Genomic DNA, 22686 nt, shown 5'->3' on the forward strand with positions numbered 1-22686 from the left:
ACTTCAACCAAAGTATATGCCTGTCTGCCTCTAGCCCTGTTTGAGTGCAGTAACATCTGTGTCCCTATTTACGTTGTATGTTAGCAGGGAAATGTCACAAACGAAGCGTAAAAAGGCATGGGGTAGAATTTTCAAAAGTGCCTAAATGATTCAGGAGCCTAGGCCCCATTTGCAGAAGTGATGTAGGCTCCTAAGTCACTGAGGTGCTTTTGAAAATGTTAGCCATGGTTAAAAAAACTAGCAGTATAATCTCCATATACTACAACTGTCTTCAGGTGAAAGAAAAGGACACTCACATTTCGGAGGTGCTGAATTAGTTAAGGACCTGCATTATGGTGCTTTATATGTTATACTGGAATAGCTCCATTCCAGCTGTGTATTTCAAAGGCATCCATCACCGTAGCATCAAGGCTCTGAGCTATTCCATTGAGTAAAAATGCCTAAACCTTATCACTGTGTTCTGGTTAAATCTGAACTGTGGTAGCGGTAGCCTTAACCTAGACAGCAGTTCTGTAGAGCAGGCGAGGAATGTGCAGTAGAAGTGTGTGAGCGCCACCTGCAGGCCTATTAGAAGATCTACAAATAAATTAATAGACTGTCCTGCTTTGGAGATACTCAGGTCCATGTACTATCCAGTTTGATTTTTCATACAGCTTAGAAAGTGAAATAAGTGTTTGTCCCTCTGTTGCTGAGGGAAACTGAAGAGGTTTATGGTAAAATGCAGCACAAATCAAAATTTTAAGAACAGTCAGTCAGAGAGAGCAAAACATTTTTCAGCTAGAGGGAAACTATAAATTATTGTATGTGATGCAGCCACTGCTTTAGTTTTCTCCAGGCTTGTAGGGTGAAAATCTTGCTTTCTCTCATCTTCATTGGCAGCAGGGGAACAAGGAGTAACCAGTATCTCTTAGCATGAGACAGCACAGAGAGCAGGGAGGGTTTGACTAAATGTAGGGGAGGTATTAGTCATATTTGAAAAGGATTAGGCCCTTGGGGCTAAGCTCTCTCTGTTGATTGGTATAAATGGGCAATATGCCATTAAAGTCAATGGACTTGCCTTCATTTACAGCAGCAGAGAATTCTGCCATAGGAGAGGGTGTCTGAAAATCAAAGCTAGGCTTTGGGTAACCGAAAGGTATAATTATAACTTGAAATCACTTCTCTGGGTAAAAACTCAGCTCTGGCAAAACACAGGACTCTACTGCCAATAAAACTTGTCATTTATAACTGAGTCAAAACCACTTCTGGTGCTTCCCTGGCTAGAGTAAACATGCGTATTGTGGGGTATTTAAACCGCCTCAGAACTTTAAATTTGTTTAATTTTTTTTTTTTTACACAGATTTTATGACAAGAAGTATGAAGTGTTTTTGAAACTTGTTGAACATCAGAGAGAGTATAAAGCCATCATGCAAGGCGTATAATCAACAGTCATATAGTCTGGGAACTACAGGGATCACAGAATTTCCAGAGGTTTACAATTAAAAGTTCATAGGAATTTTGTCTCATTGTGTCATTCAATTTAAAACAAAATTGTTCTTTCTAATTTTAATTTAAAACTCTAGTACTTTCACTACAAGCCACTGCACGCCATTGAACTATAGATTGGGGTTCTCAACCTATTTCTTTCTGAGCCCTCCCTATCATGCTATAAAAACTCCACAACAATGTTTTTTCTGCATATAAAAGCCAGAGCCGGCGTTAGAGGTAGCAAGCAGGGCAATTGTCCAGGGCCCCACACTACAAGGGGTACTGTGAAGCTAAGTTGTTCAATCTTTGGTTTCAGCCCCAGGTGATGGGGTCTGGGGCCCTGGGCTGCAATCCTGTGTGGCGGGGCTTTGGCTTTCTGCCCTGGGCCCTAGCGAGTCTAATGCCGGCCATGCTCGGCGGACCCCCTACCCCAGACCCCTGTTTGAGAACCACTACTATAGATGACCACTGACTCCAGTTAAAAAAAACAGACATGCCACCAAGGCCAACAATAAGGTAATGACCATGAGCTGGAAAAACAGAAGAAATCAGTTAATTAGCTCACCAAAGCAAACCACTAGTGGCTAGGATAGAAAGGCTGTTGCATTTTTAACATGGATTCTGCTGTACTGTTTCATAAGATGACTAGCAAAGCAGGTCTACTGCTCCGTTTAATTCTAGCACCACTCACCTGATACAGTTAAGATTGACATTGAATTTTCATGGTCAAACTCCTACTGTCCGGAGGGTAAAATCTGATGATAGCATTTCTGTCTGGGTGCTGATATTTTCGAAACATGCTTGGGACCTGGAATTTGTGTTTTGGTTTTTTTTCTCTGACACACTGCAAATTTCAAAAGTAATTTCAGGGGGAAAAAGTGTGATGGGCATTGTTTTTTATTTGGGTGCTTTCCCCCTCCTTGCAGTGTCAGACACTTGGCTGTCAGATAACTCAATCCATTTTGTCTATGGCAAGTGATTCGTCCTTAATGTGCACCAATTATTTTGAAGATGGAAAAACAGCCAGCCATTAATATTTAAAGATCAGATTGTGCCGATGCAATTTTTTTTTTTTAAGCATGTTTATCATGCAGGTGCCTTTCCGTGACTCGCAGATGCTAATAAAACATCCTGCTGGCTGCTTCTCATATAGCCACCAGTGAAGCTGTCCAGATGAAGCTGTGCCCATCCTCACATCATAGACAGGGTCTGTGTCTGGTGACGCAGGAGACATGAAACTGAGAGTGTTGAGCATGGAGCCCCAATATATAAGTGCAGGAGAGGCACAGGTTGGCTTCTCCCTGTCCTGCGTTTGTGCCTGCACAAAAGACTTCCCATGCTGTGTATTGCAAACCAAAGAGAAACAGGGCTCCCTTGTGAGATGAGAGGGCCCAATCCTGCAAGAATCTGAGCACCCCCAATGACTTCACTAAGGCCAGGCAGGTCTACACTACCGCGGTAGTTCGACGGCTGGCAATCGAAGTTCCGGGTTCGATTTATCGCGTCTGGTCTGGACACGATAAATCGATCCCGGAAGCGCTCGCCGTCGACTGCGGTACTCCAGCTCGGCGAGAGGAGTACCGCGGAGTCGATGGGGAGCCTGCCTGCCGCGTGTGGACCGCGTCTGAACCGCGGTAAGTTCGAACTAAGGTATGTCAACTTCAGCTACGTTATTCACGTAGCTGAAGTTGCGTACCTTAGTTCGAATTTGGGGGTTAGTGTAGACCAGGCCTAAGTCTCACAGGAGAAACATTCTGTTACTTATCCATGATTTGTGTATTTGTTATTGTTTGAACAGCAGTGTCCTGCAAGTTAGGGTTTTAACCCTGTTTAAAAAGCAAAGGCAACAGCATTCACCATGAAAGGGGAACAAAGGTGGAGTTAGAGAGAGAGGTATCTTAGCAGCCTTAAAAAGCACACAACCGACCATGCAAACTAATTGTGACTCTATTCTAGATCACCAATGACAACATTTTAAACTCCTAAACTCCCAGCCTATTCTTCGGCCACTCTCACACTGAGCCCTTACTATACAACAGCAATAACTATAGTACATTTATATGAAATGTGACCCCAACTTTATGCACTTGGCTTAATAGAAATTCCATTCTTTAGTAATAGCATAGACTGCAACTCCAAGTTAAGTGCAAACAGGAGTCACCTGATGACAAAATTATACTCAGGGTACCTTAAAAATAACAGCCAGTTTCTGAAACTAAATCAATGTTAGTAGTCAGTGCTCAAAAACATCTGGCAACTTTTCTTTAAAAAAAAACAAAAAAACCCACTATATTTCCTGCCTTGCAGCTCATGGAAAAGCAGTTGCTGCCCTCTCCGTAGTACCTAGTATGAGGAAACAGTTCTCTATCTATGCTTACTGAGTTCATAATTAAAACCAATGACAGTTGAAGGGTATAAAGTGGGGGGGGGGACATAACACAGTAAATAACAGGGAAAAGTGGGGTTCAATATTGGTATAGTATAGCATGAACTTCAAGAGGATGATAAAAGTTATGTCAGTTGAAAATGTCACCCAAAAAAATCCCACAAACATGACTGTTAGAGACCAATATATTGTAAACAATAAATATTCATATATTTATATATACACACACGTAACATGTGAAGAGTAGTTCTGTTATTTTCAATACATATCACAAATTATCTATGTACAGAATGCAGTGTTTTCTTGCAGTATCCCAATAATTTTAACTACTTGCCCAAAAAAAACAAAAAACAAAAAAACCAACAAGACTGTCATGGGCTTCCTACTATTTATATCATCATCATAAATTTGGCCTTAATGTTTTTTGCTGAACTAGTACAGGGACTTACAAGGAAACTACAGGGAGCATACAAAGTTTACAGGAAACGAATAACAATGCTGACTTTGTTAAAACTCAGATGCACAGAGCTTAAGGAAGCTGCTAAAAAATGTACCTTGTGTTCATATATTTGAGAGTTGGATAAAGATTTGTTCAGATTCCTTGCATAATCCTTTCAATCCCTTTTTATTTCACTCTCCCTAGAGTACTTTTATTTCATTTTGTATTTTGACTCAAGCTAATATTATGAACATATTCATATTGTCTGTTTTAACATCAAGATTACAATAGTTAAACAGATACCTGGGAAAGTTTGTAATCCGATGGATGAGCGTATCGTAATAAACTTTGGTGGCACAAAGCACCTACAGACAACCTCTTAGAGGAACCACGTAGTTGACATTTTATTCCCATGCCACACTCGTAGCGTCTTAGAAAGTTCTACAGTAATAAGACTATCTAGGGTCTCGAGATTAAATTTAGTAAACCAGAACTGAGATGCAACTAGTTAGATGTAAAGTGGTTTCCTGAAAAATGTTCAGGTATAAAGTGACTGACTTTGCAATTTTAGGCTTTGTGCATATGTAACGCCAACAGACCCTGGTCATCGGTGAGCGGGATCAAACCTCAGAAGCTTAGTGCATGAGCCTCTAGTGCATGAGCTAAACGCCATATGGCTCTTAGCTAAGGATGTAGAGCAGACTCATTAATCTCTCTCTAAGAGGTGTTGGTGCCACTACATGGGACAGAGCACCACACCCAGGTGGTGTGTGGGTTACACATAGCTCCCAGACACTGTCATTTCAGGTCTTGTATGTTAAGGGAAGTCACATAAAAGGCTGCTTCACCTTGCAGGAACCTAGTAAATACATCGCTGTATTAATAACCTAGGCTTGTGAGCATTTGCACAAATTAATCACTTGGCCATGACAAGTGTACTGACTCTTGCTCCACTATAGGTCAACGTTAGAATGTTCTTCAAAAATCAGTCCATCGCATGCTGCCCCCAGAGTCATGGAGAAGCCTGACACAATCTGATGAAGGCTCACGAAGAAGTAGAAGTTTGAGTCTATCAAGATTCTGACAGCATGGTCTGAGTTGTAGAACTTGCCATATTTATACCTTCTGATTCCATTTGCTGGCAAATGTTAAACATGCAAATTAAAAGGAGGAAAACGACAACTAGGTCATCGACTGCTGCAAGGATTCCACAAAGAGATTCATGCATCACGTCAAATCGGGAAGTTAAGCACATGATGGTCCCAAAGGAGCAAACAACAATTCTTAGGAAGAAGATCCATACGAGACCGCCCAGGGTGAAGATTCCTCTTAAGGCAAGATTTAGGAGTAGCGGCATGTCATAAAGGTAATCTGCAAACTAAATATTCAGTTGCATTGGGTTATGAAGTGATATTATTTTCTCTAACTCTAATTCATGGAGCTTTTTTGGTTACCAGATAAGCTTCTAATCAATGTTTTTAGTCTAAAATTTCTTAATCGCAAGATTTACCTCTAATGTCCAAGTCCAGCTACACTATTCACTTATTTTCCAAGATTCAGAGACAGATTTTTTCAGAAGAGCTCAGCTCCCACTCAGATACCAAAATAAAAGACTAGACTTTCAAAACAACGCCTTATGTGTGGTGTTGTGCCCTTTGAAAATCCCACCATAATTGTTGTATTGACTGCTGATCTCTTTTGAAAAGGTCATCTTGGGTGTGGGCGTGGAGTGCTTCAACGTGAGACTGTATGCTCTTTTGAAAATCTGGCCTTAGCAGCCCAGTCCAGCAGTCTTTACTCAGGCAAACTCCAGGCATGGGGAGGTAAATATAAAGAGGGACTGTAGGACTGAGCCCCTACTGGCAATAGCAGGTACTATGTAGGGTGTCCCGTTTTTAAAGGGACAGTCCCGTTTTTTGTGACTTTTTCTTATATAGGCGCCTATAGCCCCCGACCCCCTGTCCCATTTTTTTCACAGTTGCTATCTGGTCACCCTAGTACTATGATACCAAGATACCCAGTGACCCTTTAAGCTAACTAGTTTTTCCATACGGTACAGGCAATCGCTAGCCCCTGCTACACTCCGTTGCCCTGTTAGTATATTAAATTGATAAACTACGTACTGATCCATGCCTGGAGTAAATATACAAGAGGAAATATAATATCTGGATTTTCCCTTGGCCATTGTAATGGTTTAATGAAGTAAGGAAAACTATTAACCTGAAGAAATAACCTCCAGCCCAGAGGCTAAAGTAAGATCCGTAACCCTTAGCAGGCCCTCCACCAGGAGGCAAGGAAGAGCTGCCTAGGGCAGGCAATACATGTTGTCTAGCAAGGAATCAGCATGACTTATAGAGCACATGTACGTCTAGCCTTCATCTTACACAGCTGTCCCATTGCCCGTTGAGCCTCCAGGCCTGCTGGGATTTTGGCCTCAGTGGGTAGTTTACACTGTAGACAATGTGAACAGCCATGCTAGCTTCACCCCTGAGAGTTTGGCCACTTCCAAACAGAAAGAAAGATGATAACTCCTTTCTGGTTTTGGATCTGACTTAGAAGCAAACCCCTAGAGGCAGGCTAAGATCCTGGGGTTCAAAACTGAGCCACATACTCCAGTTTGGCCCATCTCTAGTTCAGTTTTCTCTCCCTTGCCTAATCTCCCCACTTGTTTTCCCCTCCCTTCCAGAATGACTGAGCCGGGACCTAAGCACCCTGGTCAAAATCACCTGCCGCAGGGCACCTGGCTAATAGGAATGTTGAGCCTTGCTGTAACTGGCATGACTTCCTTACAAAGCTACAAACAATGTGAACACCCAAAGACGGAACTCCCATACTGACTAATTAGTTTACACTGTTCAGTCTCTTTCAACCCACTGCAGCTTGGGACAGGGCTAATTAAGCGGATGTAGAAATATCCGCACTTACAGGTCGAGGTTGTCCAGAGAAACGCTTGTTGTAATCTCTGATGTCACGTACAATCCGCTTGCTTGGTTTATCTTGTTGATTTTCACAAGAGGCATTACACAGAAGAATCACCTTCCCATGGAAAACAAAAATGAGCGTTAGAACTATACAGCTGAATGTAAAGTGATGCAGGTCTTGCAGCATTAAGAAAAATACTCTTCTGCAATTTATTATGCCTGTCAATATTTCTGTCACAATGACCTTTGCCTGGCTCCAAGTTTCAGGTCAGTGGGTCCATTTCCTACATGCAAACCCTTTCCTTCTGAAAGGAGTGTATGTTCTCTCAATATAATGTGCAGCCTCTGGCAAGGGTCAGATGAGGATAAGAAGTTCTGTCTTGGTTTTATGAAATATTTATGCCAGAGATTCAACAACTATGAGGGGGGGAAGCACTGGAGGCACATTTAATATTTTACAGCATTCCCTGATATGACAGGCTTCAGATGATAGAGGCAAATGACTGTAGTGCCATTCCAGCCTAAATGGGTTTTGAGATGCTAGAAAATAAGAGGCTGTACAAATATTACCCTTGGTATCTCTTCTCTTAATTCACTAACTGTCAAAAAGCAGATGTATAGAATAGAAATTACTCTTACTTTTTGTCTGCAGAGAGGACAGTTTATTGCTCCTAACCAGGAACCATGTTTCCAGTATGTAATTAGACAGGAACCTACAAAAAGCAAAATTGATATATTAAGGCAAATGGTCTGGAGAATATTTAGGTAAAAAGGATTTACAGGGAGGCCATCTAAGTTATTAGCCCCCTTTCCTCCCCTTGTATCTGCCTAGACGCCACTCTGAAAAGTGACGGTGTAAAAATGGCACTGCTCCTTCTGTGTGTTCAGAGACATATCTGCTTCTTTCAGGTGAGACTCTGAAGTACAATAGGACCTGACTCCAAAAGGAGCCACATTGACCTCCACAGGGCCACTTTTGGAATAAGGTGCTCATCACTGTGAATAAGGGGATGAGAAACTGGCTCTTAGTGACTAAAAATTTTTTTACTCCTCTATTGCTGTCATCTCTGTGGAACTGCCACAGCTGCTGGATTCTGTTCTGTCCTCTTCGTCAACAGAAGGGTAAGTTCCAATTGCATGCCCATCAAGGCAACTCCTCTGTCCTTATATTATGTCCTCAGTTTCACCTGCACAACTTCACTGAAGACAGAGAGTTGCACAGGTATAACTCAGGCCACAGTTTGAGGACAGAGTGATTGCACAAGCACTGCTGAGGGCAGTATTTGATATAACAGCTCGAAACCCAGAAAGAGCCCAGCTTGACTTTCAGATCCCAGGCTCTGCTTGCCAGCCTGACCGTGAGAAAAAAATCTTTTCACTTGTAAACTGATCTGATTTGCTATGAACACAGTGAAAATAACTGTGGAACCCCCAAAATGCCATTTTTGATTGTCATTTTATAGACCTGAACTGCACTTTAATTCTTTTATTCTTAAAAATAACCTGTACCAGCCGGTGGGCACTCCTGAGCAACCCTATAATATCAAGTCTTTAGGAGCCCACAATTTAGGAAAAAATCAGTAATTATACTTTCTTTTTTAGGATCATGCTTCAGAAGGGTGGCTACATGGGAAACAATGTTTTAACTGGTGCATATGAAATCAAGTATATAGCTATTAGGGATGTTATATAATAGAAATGCTATTAGGGATATTAAATTTGGCCCAAAAGTTTTTGGGGTTTTTTTGTTTGTTTGTTTTTTGCAAGGGAGCCTCACCCCAATATCTGAAACAATGGCTGCAATATTTAACATTTGGTTTTGTTTGAGTGCAGTTTGTTTGTTTGTTTTTACAGCCTTTATTTCTTGTTTGCATGTGCAAAATCTCAGTTTTGAAAACAGACAGCATCTAGATCTAAATCCCCGTGTTGTGTGTATAAATGCAGCCCAGCATCCAGCTCCAAGCTTTTGCATGTGCAAAGCTCAGATAGAAAAAACTTCATGTTGGATTTCAGAGGTTGCTTTGGCCATTTAAGCCCTTACCCTGCACTAGGATCCATGTGGGCAGATTGCTTTATGCCAACCCCTCCTGAAGACAACAGGATCTCAGTGCATGATCAAATCTTAGCTTTCCGATGGCTTTTAAAAAAGCAACCCCTGGCAATTAAAAATGTTGCATGTTGAATCGTTTGTAAAGGATCGCAGGAAGGGAAAGACCCCTCTGAAGTTCAGGTATTTGTGTGTCAGTGTGTTTTCATAAATTAGACCAAATCCCGTTTTAATCAAGTTTGCTACACTGCTTTTTGAGGGAGTTCACGGGGCTTCATTGAAATATTCTGTGGTTATTGGTAATTAGAAAAAAATATTGGTTCAAGATCAGTTTTCCTCCTAACTTCCTGAACATATGGTTCAAAATGAATCTGAAAATGAAAACTTAGGGAAGAACTGTATGAATTACCAATAATAATAAATTCCAATTTTTCTGTAAATCTCCAGTTAATCTGCTTGAAAAGCTATGGGTTGGCCACATTTAAAAAAAACAATAAAACTTTGTGTCAGAGTGGGATTTATCAGAAGTGCTCAGCATTGACCTAATCCTGTTCTGATGGAAACCAGTGGGCATTTTACCATTGACTTCAGTCAGGGTGGATTTAGGCCTTTGCTGCACTTTTTTGATAGTCTGCTTTTCATGTCTAAAATGAATAAAACTTTAGAGTGGGACTTTGTGCAAGGGGCCAATTCTATATAAATAAATATTTTACAACACTGGGGTGGGATCATGTTTTTGAAGAATAAATGATTATACGGTTGGAGGAAAACAAAGTCTAAAGAAAGAAAGGGAAATAAGTCTAGGGAAGAGGAAAAGATGATAATATTATTCTTCACTGCTACGTCTTTCTCCTCATTTGAAAAATCTGTATAATGTAGCTTGTCTGATATTATTTGAAACGTGTGTTGGGGCCATATGTTTTGCTCAGATTTGTTCTGGCTTGGATTAAATTCAAGATCTTTTTCTGTGTGCATGTGCATTTTATCAAGCAATGCATGTACACCAGCCCAACCCATACAAGGAGAATCCTCAAGTATTCCCATGTAGACTCTCATATAGTGGCTGGTTCCTAGGAAGTGCTCCCTGATTTTGATAAATTATTTATTTGCACTGTGCTTTTTATTGTGAAGATGGAGGTAGTGTGCTTGAACAAGCTGTGCAGAACAATGATACTTCCTAGAAAAAAAATGTCTTTCTGTAATAGAAAATAAATCTTCCAGCACATTTCCATGCACCTACCCACATCTACTGCTGAGATCTGTTTTCTTTCCAAAGCACATAGTAGTGGATGTGATGATGTCCTAGGAGAAGATGGTCCCACCACTCTCTTCAGCATGTGCTTATGGTGTGTTGTCCCCCCCTCCCCCCAAAACCCCTGCCACAGCATTAGTGTCTGATGGTCTTATTCTCATTTACACTGAAGTCTCTTTATACCGTTCTGGTACTGTCAAGGGAGCTTAAAGTGTCAGTTGGATGTAAATGTAATTTACATCTGCTTTAAGGCCCCTTTACACAGCCAGAGCAGAATAGTTGCACAATTTTTTTGCCTATGCAAACATGGAAGTACATCATGAAGTCAGTTCATAGATTGTTCCAGTTTTATACCAGCGTAATTCCTTTTAAGTCAATAATTACATCAGCATAAAAATTCAGTTCAGCACTGGAGAATCACCCTGGTATTTAAGCTTCCCTCCCCCCCCCCCACTTTAAAACAAATAGGAAAATATAAAAGCTTGTATTTATGTAGCATTAAGGTTACCATTTTACACACTCATAAGTCAAGACATCCAGAAGTTAAGGCTCTCCTAGTAATCTTAACTCACCTCATGGCACATATTGGGCCTGATTCTGATCTCTCTTACTTCAATTTTATACCAGTGTAAATGTGACCAGAACAATCCCATTGAGAATTGTGGATTTTAAAAGTATACCCATAGAGAGAGACCAATTGTTCTCTTAGATATACGGGGGCAATTCAAGCTGACTTCCATGGGAGCTGTATAGATGGATCTGAGATCAAAATTGGGCCCCATGTGTGCATTATAAATTGACATTATAAATTGAACTTTACATTTCTTAGTTTCTTTGTGTTTAAAGTTATAACCTTAACATTATAGGAATGCAGGATTTGTACTCTTTGTTTTTGCATAAATATTACAATCTGTATTTACTACCCTTTTGTGCATCCCATGGGCTCCACTGGAATTGATCAATATAAGACTGGCATCAGAGGTATCTGTTGCCTGTTTATTGCCTCAAGATTTTCTGGGTATTTCAAACCCTTTCACAGCCTCATACATGTAAAGGCAGTGGGCAAACAGAAATGTTGTTGTTGATTTTTCTAGTGATTTCAAATTAACAAAGATGGGTGTGATCCTACTCCCAGTGGCAGAACTGCCATGGATTCAGTGGGTCTCACACCTGGGCCCACAAGTACACACATCCTGAGATTTCAGTAATGTGTGTGGTGTACATACTTATTTACGAAGCACTGTGCATGCTAATCTGGAAAACTTACCACAAAATAAATGTCCACAATTGGTTTCTACTGGGAAAGTAGCTGTTTGGAGGCAGATTGGGCAGCTTAAATCACTGTGATAAGGAGGTTGCCAATGTCTGAGAGCTTCCTAAAGGAGAGGGGGAAAAAATCAAACATTTCTAGTAGATGCATATTTTGATTGACATATTCAGTTTATTAATAATTATTAATAGCACATGTTGTCTTCAAACAGCTTCATAAACATTCACTACACAACAGCCGTGTGAGGAATCTTCTCCACAGAAATAGATGGGGAAAATGAGGCACACAGAAGTTGTGACTTGTCCACTGCCACAGATGGGATCAGTGTCAGAAGTAGAATTAGAACTCGGGGGGTTCCTTGCCTCCAGTCATATGATCAGACCAGTAGATCATGACTCTTTCCTGGACGATGTAAATGGTTTAGTCCATTACATTGCCCAGCTCATCATTACTGCTAACTCAAAGCCCTAAATTCTGCCTCAGCAGTCCAAATATTTCTTTGGCCCTCCACTGCCACTATTATTCTCCTCCATCTTCCTCAGTAACATCCTAAATATATTGGAATGAACTGATTAGGGTGTATGTGTACTACTGCCTGCTGTGGGGTGGCATCGTTACCTGTCAACTGTGTGTCGTAGGCCCTCTATAGTTAATACCTCAAATAGAGGGCATGGTTTCAAAGTAGCATGATACAAGTTCTACCCTTGTGATGCTCTAGAGGAGCACTGTGAGGTCATAGGTGGCCAGGCATTTATTACAATACCTTTAGAGTATCCTAGCCTACAATTCTAATCTGTGAAAGCCATAAGGCTTACCTTGGTTTCCAGATGTTTTTTTCTAGATTACCCACGTTCCCATTGCTAAAAAGCCAATCTACCTGGCATTATGTTCATCTCTGCCATGTCTGATTTAGTGAGTGGCGAGGAAACCACTCAGGTGCAATTTTTCGTACTGCATATCAAATCCTTGCTGTCATTGACAGTTTTTGCCAGCTTCGCTTATTCAGATTTATGAGCTGGTCTGTAATGGATCATGAGACAGAATGTGCTTGTCTTGTATTATTTATACAGATCAATGAAAAACTTGCATTTAGGTAATCGTCACTTGTCATAGCTACTCTTAGATCAGCCAGTGAAGTTAGTCTAACAACAGTGCAGTTAGTCTATCCTCCGGGAGATATAGTTATTCTAATTTTCATGTCACTCCCATTAAGTATTGGGGTCTTCAATCCCTCAAGGATTGAACTCACAACCCTGGGTTTAGTAGGCCAATGCTCAAACCACTGAGCTATCCCTCCCCCAGCCCGGCCCAGCCACAAGGTGTGGGCGCTGCTCCCGCGCGGCGCAAACTGCAGGGGCCCCAGGGTGCCCCCTATGCACGACGTGCTGCTGCTGCCAGGGCGGACTCTAGGCTTTTGCTGCCTGAAGCAAAAAAAAAAAAAAAAAAAAAAATGGCCAGAATACCGCCCCTGAAAATGTGCCGCCCCAAGCACGTGCTTGGTTTGCTGTTGCCTAGAGCCAGCCCTGTATTTATGGAAGATGTGATAAAAGGGAAAAATAGAACTTACAACTTTGAATGTCAGACATCAGCAGAGCCAGAGAAACTAATGAAGATTCAATCACATTTAAAAATCAGGCATGGGTTTAATTTTTATTAATTTAGCTCTTTCAAGAAAAAAAGAGACAGGCTAACATGTATTTCTGCAAAATAACGGAGCATGAATCCAGGTATTCATCCCATAGCATAGTCTAAAATTATCAGTTCATTGAGTTAATATGTTTGAAATCAGCACCCTCTAATTCATTTCTTTGCATGACAAAGATCTGTAACTAAGAGGAATACATTTTTAAAAAATAATGTATCAAAACTATTGACAAAATTCTCTTCCTTCTGTAGTCACGATATTGTAAATGTGTACAGAATCTTTCTTGTACATGCTGTGTGTGAAATATATGAATTGCTTCACCCACCACTGAAATGCAGCCGCCTCTGGAGAGGAATAATAGCACACAGCAACATAACAAACATGTTAGGACAAGAAGTGTCATATACCACACTCAGTTAAGTGACAAAGTAATTTAAGATAGACAGAATGTTAATTACCCCCACTGGAATTTGTCCAGGTCACTGGGAACAACGGTTCTCTTGAAAAAATTACTATGGGTGTTTTAAGTGGTGAGGCTCTCAGTTTCACCTCTCATCAGAACAGACCTCTCCAGCCGCATAGAACACCTTAACATTCTGGAATGATGCTAGTTCAGCAGTATCTAGAAGGAAGACTACCACCTGATGAAAATCCAACACCACTTCATGGAGCAATCTGGGTTTGCCTTAAAGATCTCCTGTCTAAGAACTGACCAGGTTGCACCCTGCTCAGCTGCTGAGATACTGATAACAAGGGAGCCCAAGGTAGGGGAAATGGAATTACAAACAGCAACAGCAGCCCTGAAAAATGACCTCACAGTAAACAGATTTTAACGCAATATGATTTAAAAAACACACGTGGCACAGCACATTAATGTATTCCAGCTCCCAGTGTGGTTCATGGGGGATACTTGTAAACTCTTATTTCATCAAAGTTTGACATAAAGGGGCAGATCCTCAGCTGATGTAAATTGTCATAGCTCCACTGATGGAACTATGACAGTTGAGGATCTGCCCCAGAGTCCACAGCCTTTGTTTACATGTGTTGCATATTTTACCTAATTGGATTATGTATCAGCCTTTCGTTTGAAATGTAATAAAACATTACTGCAAATCAGACTGATAAAAAACAGGGAGCAAATGTGTTTCTAATTATGTAACTGAGCTATTGAATCAAGGGAAACCCAGCAGTCCCAGACCGTAACTGATGGAAATTCTGAAAAGCTCACCTGTCCTCTGGACCTCAACAAGTGTAAACTACTTGGCTATTTTATATTGAAATATGTTTTAAAATAATGAACTTACAATAGGATTCCTAGGGGACAAATGTTTATAGTCTTTTTCCAGATGACTCATCTTCTGCTGACTTAAATTAGCAAACCTGTAAAAAAAACAGAGAGTTTATGCCATTTAGAAAATGGGAGACTTCGATGTTACTGTGTTGCCATGCAATATTAGTCCCAATTCCTGAGTTGAGTCATTGCACAAATGGGTGCATAAACTCATCAAATGCTAAGCTTTTTTCTAGTAGGAGCTGCCAGTAAGTGATATCGTGTTTAGACATTGAAAATACTAGCCGCTATACTCAAGGCATCATGTGTATCCATTTTTTTAAACATCAGAAAGTCAGATGACAATCTGACAATGATCCCCTCATTATGACACCCCAAGAATATGTAAATAAAGCAAAGAAATTTAAATATAGTGCTACCAAGCAAGCAGTTATTTATCTTCTTGTGATATTTACTTATTGAATGAAGTGAGATGGAAAATTCTCTAACTCCTGCAATGTGATCTTATCACAATAAGATTAATGTGTCAACTTTCTTGGTCCTGAGCCTGCAAGTTGTTCTACATGGGCACACCTTTGCACCTAACAGGTCTCTTGATTTCAAAGGGGCTCCATACAGTTCTGGCATCTACCCACATTGGGACAATTGCAAGATTAAGATCTTATTTTGTTTCATTGAATATTTCATGCAGTATGACAAATTTCAAATCAAAAGAAAAGGCCAGACTAGAATGGCAGTAGCTTTACTGAGATAAAAGCCCTAATTGAAATTACTGGTTACTCAGAATGCGGAGGGCTTGCAAGATTTGGCCATATATTGTAATAATCTCCATTAGCTTAAAAACAGCTTTCCTGCAGTAGAAACAAAATCTAATATCTTTCTATGGATATGCATCTTGGAAAAGGACAGCCGTGCCCTTTGGGGAGGCGGGTGAAAGCGGGTATGTGTAGGCTTTCAGTAATCATTATTAGAGTGGCTTATTCAGCCCCCTAGATTGTCTTTGTCTTTTGACTTGGGGAATAGGTGCATAGAAATTAGCACATTTTAAATAAACTAAACTAAAAATACATCTGAAGAGCTTTCATTGCTTCCCTGCCCTGCCCGGCCTTTTGGAATTCTTCAGATTGTACAAAGTTATCCAGAAGAGGACCACTCTGACCACAGCTACAATGGCTTTGACTTTTCCCTGGCAGAGTCAAAGACTGAGGGCCAGGTTCTGAAGCTGCCAGTGGGACTTCTCCAGGGTTATACTGGTGTAACTGATGTCAGAATCCATCCCTAAAGGGTGCATTTCTGATCCTCCATATAAATGTTTGCACCTGCATTCTGGGAAAGAAGGCTGGGGGCTTTCTAGACAGTGAAACGAGAAATCTCCTATTCAGTGGCTACAAAGAGAAGTGTTTGGGTCAGCCAGGAGGGATAGATTTTGTAATTTTTGAGTGATAAAGCTGTGATTTCCAAAGCCAGGTAAGGGATTTAGATGCTTCATTCCTATTACAATTAATGGGAGCTGGACATCCCATATCCCTAAGGCAGTTGGAAAAAAACAAAAGTCTCAGCCTAATTGCCAAGCAGGTAATGAATTTTGTCTTGTCACACTGGGCTTCCATACTGCCAGTGTTGTACATGGCAAAATTATTTACACAAGATGACTAGATACTGACAGGGAGAGACTGAAAAATATCACTTATATTCAAAAGGTGTGGGTTTTAAAATCTATTTAATACATGGGTATAAAAGCACTTTTTCCTGTATGAATTTTCTTGTATATGTCTACACGAGATATTGTAACACTATATACTTCCCTTTCAAAATAATGGCGTCAGTGATCTAATAAGACTTATCCACCTCTAAGTGTTGTGATCTTGTGATCGTCCTCAGACAATACATTCTAGGTAACAAAAGAGGCTGTAGGTTGCGGTTTCACAGTTCCTTTCTCACAGATATTTCTACAAACCTCCAATGTTCAGTCTAATTATATTTATATAAAAATGGGCTGCGGATGGATTTTTGAAACCAAAGGTAATATCTATCACTGCGAGAAAGGAGGAAAAACTATTTTTGTTGTCATTGAGCAGTGGGCTGCTCACTGATCTGCTCCAATGAGAAACAAAATTGCCGTTTTGAAAAATGCATGGGCCTGTTCCTGCTGCCATTGAAGTCAATGTCAGCAAAACTCCAGTTGACTTTAGTGGAAGTAGGAACATACCCCAAGTATGGTGAGGTATGTGAGGAGCATTTAGGTACGCAGCCTTTACACAGGGGCAACTAAAAGCACACCCTTTCCAAACGGAGAAATCGGTGGCCAGTGCACTACTCATTAATATAGAAATAAACGGTCATCACTGGGAAAGGAAATAAGTAACTTAACTCAGGGTCATCTTCCTCTTTTGTTACCTTTCATTGTCATAGTTAAGAATTAACCCTTTTTAATCAATAGATAATTTTCTGCTGATGCAGGCCCGCCTTTTGTAGCCCAAAGGAAACCAGGGACAGTCTTGATAAGTCGCTTGTGTGCAGTGTATGGAAAGATGACTTTAGTCAATATTAAATATTCAAGATGTGCTCTTTTTGGTTAATGTCACAACAATCCACTATGCCCCCGTGAATGATGCAAAATATGTTTGATGCAGAGGCAAGGTTCAATATTAGTGTTCAATACAAGAATATCAAATAATACCTCTATGATAAGGAAGCTAACTGCAACAAGGTGAAAAGTCAGTTTAAAAAGGTCAATTTACATTGATTATTATTGCTCACCTCAGTGGTCCTGTGAGATGTTTGGACTTTGCTCCTGGAAACACTGATGGGCATGGATAGCCTTACTCAGGTGAGTTGTCCTACTGAAGCGGCACTGCTCACGCGAGTAAAGCACCGTATCTGTGTTTGCAGGATCTGGGCTGGCTTTATGCAGGGTGATATTTGAAACCACTCACTAAGGGATTGATTATGCCAGACATGGGCTAAGGTGGTGTCGGTGAGCTGCTGTGCTGGTAGAAGTGCCTGGGGCACCGTAAAGGTGATACATTGTACTGTAACTGGAGCTCTGCACCTGGAGGTTTAATTCTAGTCTAAGAGCTTTTGCAGGTTAAAGAGAAGCATCTTCTAGAAGCTGGTTGGATTGCTGTAGTGATCTCTCTAAAAAATGGAAATGTGATGCCCAGAATTGCGTAGATTTCAGCAGTGCAAAGGGCTGTGGATAATGGGGCCAGACTACTCCCATAAAAAATGAGTTGAGATAAGCTGCATCCTTATCTCTGACCTGAGTCTCCCATTTGTAGTTTAAAGTGACCATTGGTTTAAAAAAAGAAACAGAGCTGCCATCTGTTTAACTTGAACTAAATCCAACATCTAAAATAGGTCTCAGCAAAGGGAAAAGAGTTGGAATGCCGCCAGGGAAATGCGCAGCTCAGGGACAGACTATGTCCTTGTTAATGCAGTCCTCCCCAGGTTTATCAGCAGGGCCGGCTCTAGCTTTTTTGCCGCCCCAGGCACAAAAAAAAAAAAAAAAAAAAAAAAAAAAAAACGGCAGCCGCAGGGAGCGCGTGGAGGGCAGTCAAGGCAGCTTGCAGGGGGGTGAAGGGCGGCACCCGCCCGCTCCCTCCACCCGTGGGCAGCCAGCCGCTGCAGCCCGCTTGCAGCCGGGCGAGAGGGGCTCCCCCCTCCGGCCTTGGGGTGCCTCTCCCGGCCGGGCAGGCTCCAAGGGGGCCGACACAGGCAGCGCTGGCTGGGGTCTGCGACCTCTGCGTGGGGCCGGCATTGCAGCGGGGCTCGGCACAGTGCAAACAGCGCCGGGATCAGTGGGGCCCGCCCCTCCGCTTCCCGCCGGGCCGCCGCAGAACCCTCCCTCCCTGCCTCCGCTGCCCGCCTGGCCGCCGCAGAACCCTCCCTCCCTGCCTCCGCTGCCCGCCGGGCCGCCGCAGAACCCTCCCTCCCTGCCTCCGCTGCCCGCCGGGCCGCCGCAGAACCCTCCCTCCCTGCCTCCGCTGCCCGCCGGGCCGCCGCAGAACCCTCCCTCCCTGCCTCCGCTGCCCGCCGGGCCGCCGCAGAACCCTCCCTCCTTCCAGTGCCCGGGGGCTGCAGGAGGTGCTGGCTCAGCCGCTCCTTTAAAGGCGGCTCGGCCGGGCCGGGCTCAGAGCGGCGCGGGAGGCGGAGGCCGGTGCAGGCGGCGGGGAGTGGCGCGTCCCAGGGAGCCCGGCGGCACGATGAGCAGCGGGGATCACTACTTCCTGCTCCCCGGGTCGGGGTCCGTGCCCCTTCAGGGCTGGGCTGGGTGCCCCAAGATTGGCCGGAATGCCGCCCCTACAATGTGCTGCCCCAGGCACATGCTTTCTCGTCTGGTGCCTGGAGCCGGCCCTGTTTATCAGACTAATCTACAGACTGAATCATAATATATCTATTAACCTTGCTGGTTAATTCTTCTAGTTGCTAGCCCCATATTGCTGCTGACCCATTTTGTCTTGAAATGTTTATTCTATTTAATTATTTATATCCCACTAGAAAGTTTAATTTTAAAAAAAGAAACAAAATAAAGGGGAAATTATAATTATATTCTTAATCTAAGATTATTTTAATTTATTTTTAACATGTGAAAAACTGGTAATGATTATCCTTTCATTGCTGAAAATTACCAGGAAACCAGTCAGCCACCCATTTGGTGGTATACATTAGAGACAGACCAAGACAATCCATTATCCTCTGACATGGGTGGCAGATGAATGCTAACTGTTGTCCCAGAGGTTGACAAAACGCAGGGCCTGATCCTCCTCTGACACTGGTGTAACTTCATAGGGGTTACTTCCTAATTTATAGTGGTGTATCTGAGATCAGAATCAGGCCCATGATATTTTGTATGGCCTCTTGTGAAGAACTATCACAGTAGGACAAGATGCAGAGCAGTACATTGTTTAGTGACCATTAATGGCAGATATACAGCAAAGGATTCTCAGCTGGTGGGAATAGGAGAGCTTCGTGTAGGCATCAATAGAGCTTTGACAGTTTATACCAGCTGAGGATCTATCTCACAGTAAACTATTTTCTTATAGTCTATTATTCTGTGGGGAAAATGTATCTGATATGTGCATTTATTTAATACATTGGGCCTGATTCTGATCTCATTTATGCTGTTGTAAATCAGGAATAACCCCATTGATGTCAATAGAGATAATGCTGGTATGAGATCAGAATTAGACTAATTAAATGATTAAAAATATATCTGAAAGAGTTAATCACATCCCATAGTCAGCACCATTATTTTTAAAATGTTCTCAGTTATTTGTGTCCTGTTTAAAATGTTCTCTTTATTATAGGTATCTGAATTTTAAAACAGATATTTTAGACCACATAACGATAGCCTACTTAGTCCAGATGCTATGTAAAGTGAGTTTTCACACTATCATGGTACCTATCTATATTTTCCAGCTGCAAATGGGAAAATTTAGGTTGGTTAGGAATAATTTTATAAGAATAGTCTGTCAAGAGAACAAGTTTGCAAAGGAAATTGTGAATTTGCCTTGATTGGAGATATTCAAGGCTTAGACTTGTCACTAGTTAAATGTATCAAACTGTCACACATGAAAACCAAGTTCTAAAGTGCTCTCAGGATTCATGTTACCCCACCTGGTTAGGGTTGAAAGAATTCTATTCTCAAGTCTACATAGTAACTCAAAGGTGGTAACTCAAATATTCTGCTCACTTTATAACTCCAGAAGTCCCATTGTGTTAGTAGGGCGGAGGTAGAGGGGTAGGGTAAAAGAATAGTAGAGTTAAGATCCTCCATGCAGATCTGAGAGCAGAATTTATCCTTATTGCTGATGAGAGAATATGATGTGCTACCCTTAGCACCTCTTGGTGGTAGCATAATTTTATGTCAGAGATTCAGCTTTAACTAAATTAAAATACTGTCCTACGCTGCAGTGTTTGCAGCCCAAATATTTCAAGTTTATGGTAGAATTTAAAAACAAAATTGACTATAATCTGACCAGAAACAAGATAACCAGTGTGACAATAAATTAGAAGGTTAAAATGTTAGTTTTACTAACCTCAAGTGTTATTTGCAGCCTGGACATGAAATCTGATTCTTTAAAAATATCAGCCAAAAATTTCAAATCTATGTGCTTAAAGCTTGGCATGAGAATGTGCATTCAGGTCCTAAAAAGCGTGGTCTGATTTTTCAGTGTTGTTCTACAATTCACACTGACTTCATTGGGAATTGCGAGTGCTCAGCATTACTGCAAATCAGACCACAGTTATTTAGGTACCTACCTACAGACTTAAGTGCTGAATTTTACAAACCTAATAAGTGAGAAAATTTGGGCCATGATTTTTAACCAGACCATGTCCCTTTTAACAGGAAAAATAGATGATAGCTCAAAGAGACTTTCTAAGTAAAACTTTTCCCAACTGGAAGAGAACTAAAACCCCTTTTTTTATGCTACATGTACTTGTGACAGCCTTTGAAGACTAGTATATTAAAAATATAAGAATTGGATGTACTGGATGTTGATATATAGTGCTTGATGTCAAATCTTACATTTGCTACAGGTTTATATGGGTTGGTTTAGTTGTTCCTTTTTAAAAATTGTTTGGAAGGTCTCCCTTTCTGAAATCAGACCCTTATGTTTATATACTTTTCTGAGAGCACAGTTATGTCCTTAAAGGCCAGATTTTCAAATGAATTCTACTCCCATTTAAGCACCTAAACAAGGGCAAGATTTTCAAAGGTGTTCAGCCCCCAGCAGCTCCCAATATGACACTTAGGGTCAGATTTTCAAGAGAGTTGAGCTATTTTACAATCTGGCCACATATTTTGGGGTCTAAATGCAAGCAGAGCTCTTTGGGGGGAAAAAAACTGTCCCTAATTGTGTGTGCTGAACTATTTCTGAAAATCTAACCCATAGTGTTTAGCTGTCATTATTGTGCCTTGCATATGGTTAAGAAGAGTGCACACGGGAATTGTGTGAACTAGTTGTTAGAGCATTGAATGGGGAGCCAGAAGATCTAATCCTTTTTCTGCCTCAGTGGTCTTGGGAAGATGACTTAACCTCTGAGTTTTACATATGCAATTTTTATTTAATTTGAAGCATGCAATACTTGCCCAACTCACAGGGGTGTTTTAAGGGCATTAATTAAAGTTTGCCAAGCACTATGTAGATGAAAAGTGTTAACTATTATTAGTGCTTTTTGTTAGGAACATCTGACATTATTCAGAATTAAAACAGACCTCTCTCTGAAGTTTCAACTTGCTAGAATTTATGGTACCACATTATCTCAGGGTCAAACCCCTGTGATACATGAGCTGTGGCTGTGTTTAAAGTACAGTGCTTTTAAAACTGCTGCTAAGGATGCACATAAATAATACACTGCAAAAGCTGATGGTACTGTGCTGCAAACGTGAACATAAGTTTCAGCAATTGGACACAATCACTATTTTACAGTACATATTAAGCCTGGCCACAAGCAAATTAAAAATATTAGACATCCTGCAAGGAAGGAGGAATTGGTTGGTGCCAACGTTCCCCGTATTTAAAAAAACAGATTTAAGTTTGGGTTTCCAATAGTTAAAATGCTGTGGATCTTTTTTACCTGGAACATTTACTCTACTATAAAAGACCACAGTAATCATTCTAATGCACTCTTCTTACCTTGGTTCTGAAGATTTGCATAAAGTCTGGCTTAGCATTCCTACTTTTATAATTGTGTGAAGGGCTTTAATAGCTAGACTTCTTCTCTCTTCCACCAGCTGACAGAGAAGTGTTATGATGTGGGGTCATCACACACAATTCATTGAGGCAGGCTTCAGCTTAGTTAATTATTAACTGGGTTGCCTAATGTCAAGGTTTTGTTAGATTGTCTAAATTCCACTAAGGAAAGAAACCTCTTTTCAAATAAAGCAACTTAGCTCTTTTTTTTTTTTTTTTAGATCCCCCAAGGGTCCTCTAGAATTTTAACATTTTTTTTAACATGATT

At 41.2% G+C, this 22686-nt stretch overlaps 2 protein-coding genes across 2 annotated transcripts in view; one reads left to right on the forward strand and one right to left on the reverse strand.

Moving 5' to 3' along the window:
• Window positions 1-1421, forward strand: part of FGGY (FGGY carbohydrate kinase domain containing) — a 183723-nt gene extending 182302 nt beyond the window's left edge. The window contains exon 15 of the mRNA XM_065409589.1: window positions 1340-1421. Within this exon, the coding sequence (XP_065265661.1) occupies window positions 1340-1421 (82 nt within the window). The remainder of the gene's footprint in view (window positions 1-1339) is intronic.
• Window positions 1422-5364: 3943 nt separating this feature from the next.
• LOC135883059 (E3 ubiquitin-protein ligase RNF170-like) lies at window positions 5365-22399 on the reverse strand. Its single transcript, XM_065410097.1, has 6 exons — window positions 22362-22399; window positions 14732-14807; window positions 11780-11888; window positions 7853-7926; window positions 7218-7328; window positions 5365-5670 (listed from the first exon to the last, which is right to left on the reverse strand). Exons 1-6 carry the CDS (start codon window positions 22397-22399, stop codon window positions 5365-5367), a joined length of 714 nt encoding a protein of 237 aa, XP_065266169.1.
• Between the last annotated feature and the right edge of the window lie 287 nt (window positions 22400-22686).

This window comes from Emys orbicularis, chromosome 8, assembly GCF_028017835.1.
Source record: "Emys orbicularis isolate rEmyOrb1 chromosome 8, rEmyOrb1.hap1, whole genome shotgun sequence".
Lineage (NCBI taxonomy): Eukaryota > Metazoa > Chordata > Testudines > Emydidae > Emys > Emys orbicularis.